Raw genomic sequence first — 12,381 nt, forward strand, 5'->3', positions numbered from 1 at the left:
CATTGCTAAAGAGGCTGGCTGTTCACAGAGCTCTGTGTCCAAGCACATTAATAGAGAGGCGAAGGGAAGGACAAGATGTGGTAGAAAAAAAGTGTACAAGCAATAGGGATAACCGCACCCTGGAGAGGATTGTAAAACAAAACCCATTCAAAAATGTGGAGGAGATTCACAAAGAGTGGACTGCAGCTGGAGTCAGTGCTTCAAGAACCACCACGCACAGACGTATGCAAGACATGGACGCAGCTGTCTACCAGGATGTTTTAGAGCACTTCATGCTTCCTGCTGCTGACCAACTTTATGGAGATGCAGATTTCATTTTCCAACAGGACTTGGCACCTGCACACACTGCCAAAGCTACCAGTACCCGGTTTAAGGACCATGGTATCCCTGTTCTTGATTGGCCAGCAAACTCGCCTGACCTTAACCCCATAGAAAACCTATGGGGTATTGTGAAGAGGAAGGTGCAATACGCCAGACCCAACAATTCAGAAGAGCTGAAGGCCACTATCAGAGCAACATGGGCTCTCATAACACCTGAGCAGTGCCACAGACTGATCGACTCCATGCCACGCCGCATTGCTGCAGTAATCCAGGCCAAAGGAGCCCCAACTAAATATTGAGTGCTGTACATGCTCATACTTTTCATGCTCATACTTTTCAGTTGGCCAACATTTCTGAAAATATTTTTTTTGCATTGGTCTTAATTGATATTCTAATTTTCTGAGATACTGAATTTGGGACTTTCATTAGTTGTCAGTTATAATCGTCAAAATTAAAGGAAATAAACATTTGAAATATATCAGTCTGTGTTTAATGAATGAATCTAATATACAAGTTTCACTTTTTGAATGGTATTACTGAAATAAATCAACTTTTTCATGATATTCTAAATTTTATGACCAGCACCTGTATATTGGGAAAAAAACTGAATACAGATAAACTGAAATGTAAATGTGATTTAGGGAGAAATGCGTGAATAAGAAAGACTACTATCACTACGAGTTACTTAACAGTAGAGCCAGAGCCTCAAAGGAAGGCAGAACACTAAATGAATTAGAGATGAACTGATAGATGGATAAGGAGAGAGAGAGAGAGAGAGCGAGAGAGAGAAAGCATCTAACAGATTCTCATCATGCGATTCATTGACTGAGACAGGCTGAGGAAACTTTTAATTGTCTTGCCTCGGGCTACCACAGACGCTGAATGAAAGGAAAAGGGGAGAAAAGCGATGGGAAAAAAATAAAAGGAAAATCTCTCTGAGGAGCAGAAAGGTCGAAGCGTTTCTTTTGGAAAGACACAAAGCCTATTTCTAAGAAGTCAAAGATGCTTGCTTTGGGAAATCTAACAGAGTTCAAGAAGTTTAGAAACAACTGAACTTTCTGTCAGTTTCATGTGCTACTGGAAACCCAACAACTATAATATTTATTTAGTCAGAAAAGAAACAGAAATAAAAACAATAATAATTATGCAATCCGTTAAGTTTATCTTTAGTGTTACCATGAGCTTACAAAGTGCAATACTTTAATACATTTTTCACTGAAGAGATTGCACTCACAAAGACCAATTTCTAGCCGATGAAAAACTTGAGCATAACTACACAAATTTCTATTACTTTTTTACAGATTTTATTAATCAATCTGTTTTTGTTAACGTCAAGCTTTAGCACTAGGTATCACAAACTAACAACATGCAATACTTTTACAGCAATTATTATTCTAGGTTAATCTAAATTTCTATATGTGATTACATTTTTATCATTTCAAGCTGTAATAATTGCGAGTAATCATAATAATAATCACTCACAAAGATGCCAGTATTTTGAGCATTTCCACGACATTTTTCGGATTTTATTCATTTTTATAACTTTTCTAGGCATTCATAACTAGGATAAGGATTTAAAAAAATAATAATCATTTTGAAGAGATTGCTCACACAAAGAGTAATTTCTAGCCAATGAAATAATTTAAACTTCAGCGCAGCTAGATAATTTTCCATTACTTTAATGGATTTTATAAATTTACCTGATTATATTAATTTAAATGTTTAGCATTAAGTATCATTAACTAACAAACAGCATTCATATACTATTACATTATTAACATTTCAAGTTAGATTAATACAAAGTATATCATATTTATATAATTAACATGAACAATTTCTAAATGCAAACTTACTGTAAAGTATTAAGGTCCTTGCACACCGAGTCCAAAATTTTGGTATGCGTTTTTTTTCCCCGTATTCGTCATCCTTTCCTATCAAAATGCTTGCTACGGATGCGAAAATGCAGAAAATCGAACCTGATCCAATTTTTTTTTATGACGGACGAAAGTTTCAGAGGCAGTGTGTGAACTTGATTGACATGAGGTGAGGTCGTATTTATTTTTTAACGTGCAAAATTATGGATGAGAATTTCGTAATCAGTGTGCAAAGACCTTTACTTTACAATAAATTGCACGTATGTCTAAACAAAATGCAAAACATTTAGTCCTAACCAGAAGTGAAAATGACAAGTAAATCTCAAAACATTTAGTCTCATTCACTAATAAGCATACAAGTTGTGTACTAGCACAGAAACTCCAATAGATTCACAACCAGGTGTGTATAACAGGTGTGAATGCATTTAAAATGGATCTTAACCTTGTTTTAATAAATTTGGCCGCACACTTAAATGTGCCAACTTGCCTACTATATAGTAAGTGAAAACCAGTGTGTAAAAAAAGCAGAATGTCTGAATATGTATTATTCATACTATAGGAGAACCCCACCCCACCCCACAAAGATTTGGTGAAAGAGACCCAATGTCAGTCGCTGGGTCTCTATTTATGTTGTGCCTACTCAGAGACTACTCATTTGTTAAATGACTTTCGGTTACTGCAATATTGTGATTGGAGGAAGATGTATCACCTCACACAGGAGCAGGTCGGTGATATGGAAGACCATGCAGAGAGGGAACTTGGCGGTAAACAGTGTTAAGAACCACTGGGACGCATACATATGGGCCTCCAGGTTCAGGTCCTGGAAGTGAGACCAAAGATCCGGCAACTGCTCCTGGAAAGAAGAGAAACAGTCGGTTAGGGCAAGGGAAATAAGCATTAGAACTTGAGTTTTATTATCTGTTATTGAGATGACAAGTTAAGTATATCCACAAGTATATCCAAACAAAAAGAACAATATACTACTGACCCTTTTCTTTCCACAAGCTTTTAAAGCATTTCTATTGGGAGTGCAAGACTACTGGACTACAGCACAGGGTCAAGAGTGCAGTTATAAAGCACATTACACAAAAACAGCTAATAATTCAAAGACTTACATGTGCTTTGATCTCCTTGGGTTTGTGCTGCTGTGTTCATAAGAACGTGTTTGTTTTGTGTGTTTTTAAACCAGCGGTTATGAGGAGTATCAATAGAGAAATGCTCAGTGCTTTCCTGAGGCAATATTGAAATAACAATGATGAAGCAGAAGCTTCTCCAACACTGCACTGGGAAAACTCAACACTGAAAAAAATAATTTTTTTCTTGCCTAAGACACACTTAAGCACTGTTAATCTAATAAAAGAGTTTGGAGTTCACAAAAATCCCTTTTGAACCAAAATAAAACTTGTCAATTTGCTGTCAATCCAAAGAATTACACCTCTATGGGTGGGGGTATTAAAACTAAAAATTGAATAAAATAAAAATAAAAATTAATAAAAAATAATTATTCAAAATACATAAAAATGACACCAAATTAAATATAAAATAATACATCACCTCTCTTCAACAAGCAACACAATCTGAGAAATAGTAACAGTGCCTCAAAAAAAGAGGAGTTACACTATGTATTCAGAGACCGAGCAGAGAATAAATCAAAGAGGTAAGTGATATCTACAAAGGCACATTTTAAATTAGCATTTCAAAAAGACCCGGAGCTGAAGAGAGAATATTTTTCTGGGGTAGATTGCATTGTTAGATTGGAGAGGTGAGAGTGTTAGGTTAACACATGCAAAGTAAATGATGAGGAAGGAGGAAGAGACGGGTATTCTTCCAGGCACGTTTTCCGTGATCGATGCTAACACTCTTGTAGCAGCAGAGCTAGTCGATACTAACCGAGTTGGGTTTAGCGCTGAAAGAGGGCTACTTCAGGCCTAATTGCATTTCAGCACAAAATTAAAACCCATTTTCCAGCGCATTAGGTCTAATAGCTTACAAGAGGGCCACCGCTTACACTTGAGACACACAAGTATGACCTGACAAGGGGTGTACAAGACTGTAGGTGCGTCCCAAATCGCGTACTTATGCACTATTCTATGACGTTTTGTAGTATAAAAAGTGCTAATAGTGCGTTCACACTGAAAATTCCAAAAAGAAAAAGGGCACTTTAAATATCCGGATGATGCACTTAAATAACCGAAAAAATTAAGTGTGGAATGTTGGACACTTCATGCATTCAACTGTCGCAGCTTTAATTAAAATACATGGTTGAGTACATTGTGAATAAGTACATAGTATATAGCGCGTCATTTGGGACGCAGCTTGTGTGCGATGCAATCTCTTAAAGGAATAGTTCACCCAAAAAAATTTAAATTTGCTAAAAATGTACTAACGTTCCAAGATGTATACGAGTTTATTTCTTCATCTGAACAGATTTGGATCCATATTATGAGCAAGTAATGCTAAATTTCCCCAGAGCTGTTCTGATGAAGAAACAAACTCATCTACATCTTGGATGGCCTGAGGGTGAGTACATATTCAGCAAATTTTCACTTTTTGGTGAACTATTCCTTTAACAAACACTCAAAGGCCAAACCTGCAGCAGACGCTCCAGCTGGTAGAACTTGCAGTGAAGATCTTCAAAGTTGTTTTTGTAGAGATCCCGGAGACCATATTTGTACATGATCTTCACCAGCACGCAGAAAGCTTGCTCCTCGGGCATCTAAAGAAAAAGAGCGAGAGATATTACCATGATATTTCAGATGCTAATGCTTTCTGCATAAATAAACAACCGGCCCATGATGTTTAGATGTGTCAACTGTCCTTCTACCGGTCTATGGCAGTCTACAGTGATGCTATCACAGTTTGTTTGTGTTTCTGAGACGGAGATCGAGACAGACAGAGAGCTGGGTATTAAATCACACAGACAGCGTGTGTGTCCCGAGCTCAATGGGCTCCTGCAGGTACACGGGCTCCGTCATTAATATTCCTGACAGCTCCTGAGCTTCCTGGGCAAGGCCACGAGAAAGACACTTACACTACATTATAGAAATCCCCAAACGCGCTCCAATATCAAACCCCATACGGGGCGGCGTTGCAGAAAAACAAAAAACCATCTTATTCAGCCCGCGCTTTAATTAAATATGGAATTAACCGTTTCATCAATGTCTTTCTCTCGCTTCCTGTTTCTCTCTGCCTACTGTTAGCTCAATAACAAGCCTCAAAAAGTCAAAGATAAGGCACAATGAGGTAGGTTTTTATTACACTTTTATTAGTGTTCATATAGTTAGCAAGCTCTCTTAAAGAAAACTCTTCATACTGCTGATTTACCAGCACAGCAGTTGAGATTAAAGATAAATCTGACCTAAAAAGAAGTTTATGTATTGTCTGAAAGTAACGTGCACTTCTGTTTAAATTCACATTTCAAAACGTGAAAGCCTGCAAAATTGGTATTATTTTGTATTTTTGGGTTAGTCTCTCAAAAATTAAATAAAATGAATAATAAATAAATAAAAACCACTTTCAAATAAAATAAACAAACACTACCACTAATAGTACAGAAACAAACAAAAAACAACAAGACAAAAAACAAAACTACAAAATGCAACAAAAACAAAAGATACCACAAAGCAAACACACACACACACACACTAAACAAAACAAACTACAACAAAACAAACTAAATAAAACATGACTAAAAAAAACACTACAAAATACAACAAAAGACACCACAAAACACACACACACACAAACAAAAACAATACAAAAACAAAAAAAATTACAACAAAAACAAAGGATACCACAACACAAAAAACACAAAAAGAATAAAAACATAAAAATGTATATAAAAATTCACCTTTACACAACAAGATATATGATTTGAGGTAACATTCATGTCTCTAATGTATGGATGTATGGTGCACTTAATACTTTAAATACTCATCTTGCTAAATACTCACATGTAAAAGTAATACTGCTGCCAAAAATGATTGACCTTGGCAATAGCCAAACTCCTCATCATACACAGAATAAGCCTGTGGAAAAAAAAACATAAGTTCAGATACTGTGCACCAAAATCAAGGAAAAAATGAACAAATATTTTTTTGTTCACGAGAATGTAATACTATTTCTCAGTTTCAGAACCATTTTTTGACAATCAAAAACAATAAAATTTTATATTACAGAACATATAATTACTTCAGAAAAGCAAAGCATGTTAGATGTATAAAATCAGTCTTGCCCTACAGCACTTAGCACTAAATATTTTCAAATGAATAAACACAACACCATTTAAATTTGCACGTTGTGAATGCAGCTTCACGTTGTCTTTAAATCACAAGCAGTTATAATACTACTTCACCATAAATGGCTGGAAACACTGATAAATGTTCATGGCAACATATGTCCCTCTGAGCTGAAGGATTTTGTCTCCAGGATTAGCTGGATTGAAGGTCTTTTTCACAATTTAGGAGGCTTTTAATCTGGTGGTGCCAATCAGCTGATGGAGAACCTCTTAAGATTCCTCACAAAGGAGATTTAACGGAAAACACCGCACCACTTTTCTCATCCACTCCATGCTTTTGTCCTGTTTTTCTATAATATGAAATTTAATATCATTTTAAAATTATAATCAAAATGTATAAGATTTTTATAAAAATGTATTTTATATAATTATTATATTTTATTATTATTATATTATAAAATTATCAAAATGTATTACTTTGCTAAGCAATAAAATTTATTTATGAATTACAATTGTCAAGCAACATAATGCACTAATTTTGAATTCAACTGATTTCTGGTCAAAAGTGTGCGTAGTTTAAAACGGCTTTGTTTTATGTGGCTCATTCATTCAGATTTTACAGCCAGAACCATCTGTTTAATTATAGAGAGATAGATGTGTGCTTAACTGGATAACTGCCTGCTGGATAACTGTATAATCTATTACTCTAGCTTTGTTTCTAAATATAATAACGAATCCATGACGTGTACCTATGTTTAATTAGCAGAGAGTACAAGTTATTTTCACAGACGCAGGGGGGTGAGTACAGCACATGTGGCTGGATATCTATCAAGGTTGTTCAAAACAAAAGGTCAGTGGATAGAGATGTTGCAGCGGTGTCGTGATGCTTGTTACCAGACGGCAGGAGTGAGTCATGCCTGCAGGATGAGCAGCTTTCACCTCACCTTGCAAATCTTGTAGAGAGAGTCTTGGCCATCGCCGCCTGAGTCTTTGAAGTAGTCATGAGCAGGGAAGGTGCGATGGATGTCTCTGGTGATGACGGCTTCCTGGGCGGAGTCCTGTGGATCAAATCAAGAGTTAAAATCAGGCATTTCTTTCTTTTTCTTTTCTCTTTCTTTCTTTCTTTCTTTTTCATTGTGTTATTATTATTACTTATTAAAAGAATTAACAACAATAGAAAATATTTTGCATGATATTTTTAAATATTCTATTACCATTTTATTTATTATGATTTATTTATAATTATTGTATAGATACATATTAATATGTATTAATTTGATTGTATTTATTATTATTAAATTATAATTAGACTTGTTTAAATTAAATAAGAAATCAAAATAATATTAATAATATAATAACAATAAAGGTAACAATAATTAAATTCACTTAATTATTATAACTATTTTAATAAAATGTTGTATTTCAAAATATGTTTATCGTGTAATTTATTTATTAATTAGTTACACTGATTATTTTTCTATAATAATAACAATAATAATATATTTTGTATTATATTTTAAAATATTTTATTACCACATTAATTAATTTTATCATTTATAATTATTTTATAAATACATTATAAATATTAATTATTTTACTATTGTATTATTATTATTATTATTAATTAATAATACTTAGACTTATTTAAATCAAATTTAAGATAAATCAAAATGAATATTAATATAATAAGAATAAAAAAATTTGTATTACACATCATTATTAATATTATAATCATTTTCATCAATAAAATGATTGCATTATAACATTTCTTTCATGCTATTTATTTATTATTAAACTAATTATTTTTCTCTAATAATAATAATAAACTTTTATTTATATTTTTGGTCACACTTTAGAATAGGTAACATTTGTTAACTTAACTACTTTTCCCTCGATAAATTCCTAATTTGCTGCTTATTAATTAGTTAGTAAGGTAGTTGTTAAGTTTAGGTATTGGGTAGGATAAGGGATGTAGAATAAGGTATTAATATGTGCTTAATTACTACTAATAATACTACTAATAGGCTTAATTACTACTAATAAATGGCTAATATTCTAGTAATATGCATGCTAATAAACAACTAATAGTTGTAACCATAAAATAAAGTGTTACCATATTTTTTATTTTTTAAATGAATAAAAATGATCTTTTTCTAAAAATCTTAGAATTAGACAATTATTTGTCTAAGAATTTGATATTTAATAATAACAATAACAATTATTATTATTATTTTGCCTTATTGTTCACATTTTTAGCAAATAAAAACTACCTGTATTATCAAAAAAAATATTTCTTATTATTAGACAATTATTAGTCTTAAAGAAACTGATATTTTATAACAATAAAAATAATTTTAAGTGGTTATTTGAGTGTGTTTTACATGTAATTACTAATCCAGTCTTTCTATTTTAAAATTCTGTTAAATGTAATGTTACCTGCTTGAAATTTACATTGAACATTGTTTCTACAGCAAATATATTTCAGTGTAGCTCACCATAACATGCAGTTTTATACTACTTTAATTCGACCCAAGTCAGATTTTAGACATTTTGGGGCCTTTTTGGCACTTTTTCATAGCAACCACGACAGATGGTGAACATATTTGTGATTTGAACAGATTTGTGTGCAAGCAGATGAAATACAGACTGGAAAAACTCAATTACTAATCATAAGATGGTCATTTTCTCTACACCCTTTGATCTCTATCAATGTTCGCTGCAGCTCCAACACAAACTTGAGGGTTGAGCTTTACTGAGGACAGTGGAGAAGAGCGTACAATGTGTATTTTGTCAAGAAGACTCGAAGAGTCCTTGAGTGAACAAATAACCTTGTGTGAAATGTTTACAGAGCTGAGACAGATTAAGAAGCACAGGAAAGTGTCTTACTCAGCACAGCGCGCTCTTCAAAGCCGAACAACAAATCAAATTAACAAGTCATATGCAGACAGCGTTCCAGTCACATGATGGAGTACATGAACAGACTCTTGAGATGCAAAACAGGGCTGAAACTCCACTTAAAAGCATCTAATCTGGCCTGAAATGACTATAGAATGAGTTTTCTGCCATACAGAATTATGGGAAGTGCAGTTTCGCTGCACAAGCCTGACATAAAGCGGCTAAATGAGCAGAATATTAAGCAGTTGTCTTTCCCGTCAAGTCTTGAGTGAACAGATTTGTGGATTTCACGCCGTGGCAACATCAGATGGTGACTGCGGAAATGTCTCTGACAGGCTGAGTTGTAATAAGGTGCATTCAATTAACAGCGTGTGTCAGGGCTAATTAAAGGCATCATTAGTCAACTAATGCGAGAGAGGGAAGGACAGGTTTCCACCTCCCCTCACCTGTTTACACCGCGCCTGAGAGTTTGTTAAAGGGTGGGCAGAATAAAGCCTGACAGAGGATGAAGGGAACGGAATCATCTTCAGAGTCCAGGGTTCAAAACAACAACAAAAAACTAAAAACTAAATATATATAAACACATAAAAAAATAAAAATAAAATATATTTAAAAATATAAAAATATGTACTATTTATTATAACCTTGCGTTCCTTTTTCTCTTCAACACACAAGCTATGAATAATGCAGCCTTCTTTTCTGCCATTTCTCCTTCTACATGATCCAGATAAATTCTTGCTGAATAGTACAGAACATGGCACACCCGTTTGTGTAAACTGCTGCATCAGTTTCTGTTTATGCAGGAGAAGAATGAGGGTGTAAAGGCCATTTCCCATGAAGGTTGCACAGCATATGTGGACGTGGTGACCTTGTTCTTTTTTGTAATAAAGACATTAAACCTTCTTGATGGATTAATCAGGCAAGCACAAACACATACGGAAACGTTATTCACATATGATACAACTATTCTTTATTTATTATAATACTTATATTTATTATTATTTTGGAGTAGTTTTTATTTTTTTAGTTTAAATTAATATTTTAGCACTGTCAAATGATTAATCATGATTAATTGCATACAAAATAAAAGTTTGTGTTTACATAAATGTGTGTACTATAAAAATGTTATATTTAACTATAAATAATATTTGTATTAGGGCTGTCAATTGATTAAAATATTTAATCGCGATTAATCGCACATTTATATTTGTTCTAAATGTACCTTAAATTCATACTTTTCAACTTTTTAAAATACTCTAATCAACATGGGCATGGACAAATATGGATGCTTCATGCAAAAGTGTGTTTATTATTATTGAAACTAGTCAACAGAGCATGAAGAATAGACATGTTTCAAAAGTCATAGATGTTTTTCAAAGAACTTGTTCATGTCTATTAGACACATGAAAAAGAAATAGCAGGTTCCCATTACTTCTCTTTCTTTGCACTGAGCAATTTACTTACACAAACCTGTTTACATTTTCACACCACTTCTTCTGAACATGCAACATTACATTTGTTTGTCTCTCTGTTTTCATTGATATATTTTAGTGTTTCTGTTGTCAGACAACGGAATGAATATGAAATAGTGACTGAAACGCGACCCATTAAGACTACATAACCAGCTCTCCCTTCCAAGATGTTAATCTACACAAAAATCCTGATAATCGAGCAGTCGTCCGATAAAAACAAATACACATAAGATAATGACAATAGCTGTGCTGTGATTTCGGCAATACTTGTCTAATGTAAAATTAGAGGAGCAACATAATATCTGTGTTTAACTGAAAGCACTGTTCCTCTCCGCCGCTCGCTGAACAATGCAAACGCAAAGAGAGAGAGAGAGAGAGAGAGAGAGAGGTGTGTGTGCACATGCTGGTACAGCAAGACCTCGCGCTCCCACTGCAGTACCAGCGAGTCAAATAAGATTTGGACAAACCCTAAATCTTTGTCGCTAAACGCTTTTTTGAAGAGGGCAAAAAAAGTAAATAAAGGGTTCTTTCTGCAAAGTCGCTAAGTTGGCAACACTGTGCATATCCATTTCTCCAACTATGGGCTAGGCCACGGGTCAAACAGAACATGCGCACTGCTTTAATCGCGCGTTAATAAAATTTGTGCCGCTAAAATGAACTTGCATTAATGCGTTAACTTTGACAGCCCTAATTTGTATTTAATCTACATTATATACAAATTATGTGCATGTATGTGTGTGTATTTATATGTACATAATAAATATACACAGTACAAACATTTATGTAAACAAACTTATTGTTGATGCGATTATATTGTGATTAATCATTTGACAGCCCTAGATAATTTAACTGATATTATCCGAAATGATAATACCTTTAGTTGCCATTAACAACATTGATTATTAATGATGTCATTAATTAATTACATGCATGTTTGTATATACCAGCCAGCTATTATCAGTTACATTTATATATACACACATTTCAGTGTTTTTATTAACTAAAACTACTAAAAAAATGTGTTAATTGATATAAAGCGGAAATTAAATTACATAAAGTATATAAATAATACTAAACTAACTCTAATAAGTACCATATGTATGTATTAGGGGTGTAGCGGGTCACAAAATTCATGGTTCAGTTCAATATGACAGTGGTGTCGCGGTTCGGTACGGGGGGGGCGGGGCAATTGGTTACGTAGCAATGTTAGAAATATTTCTGTTTTAAACCATGAAGGGGAGCCAATGGATATCACACAAGCACGCGTTTGCACCAGGGTTTTCACATGTGTAAACTTTGCGCAAGATTTATGCCGGTGAACGTCTTAATCTCAGTCAAGTCACTATAAGCAGAAAGTGAAAGTAAAAATGGAATGACGGAGCTTTCGGCATCTATCGCCGCATATTCTCTCAGAGACGACGAGAGACGAATCTACTTCAACATATGCTGATAACTATATAGTCTATAGCTGTTTTCATTAACTCCCTTAATATTTCTCTTGTGGCCCACATATAAGAAAAAAAAAAGAAAAGTATTTTGTGTTTAACAGTTGTTTTTGAAAGTCAGTGCTTGAAATAAAAGC

General features: G+C 33.9%; 1 protein-coding gene across 3 annotated transcripts in view; it reads right to left on the bottom strand.

Moving 5' to 3' along the window:
- Positions 1-12,381, bottom strand: part of LOC306875309 (rab GTPase-activating protein 1-like) — a 105,440-nt gene that overhangs the window by 29,659 nt on the left and 63,400 nt on the right. For all 3 annotated transcript variants that reach the window (XM_079425778.1, XM_079425780.1, XM_079425779.1), the window contains exons 14-17: positions 7,377-7,490; positions 6,149-6,223; positions 4,786-4,911; positions 2,905-3,048 (exon numbers count right to left, since the gene is read on the bottom strand). In XM_079425778.1, coding sequence (XP_079281904.1) covers positions 2,905-3,048; positions 4,786-4,911; positions 6,149-6,223; positions 7,377-7,490 — 459 coding nt within the window. The remainder of the gene's footprint in view (positions 1-2,904; positions 3,049-4,785; positions 4,912-6,148; positions 6,224-7,376; positions 7,491-12,381) is intronic.

The sequence above is a fragment of the Barbus barbus genome, assembly GCF_936440315.1.
Source record: "Barbus barbus genome assembly, chromosome: 9".
NCBI lineage: Eukaryota > Metazoa > Chordata > Actinopteri > Cypriniformes > Cyprinidae > Barbus > Barbus barbus.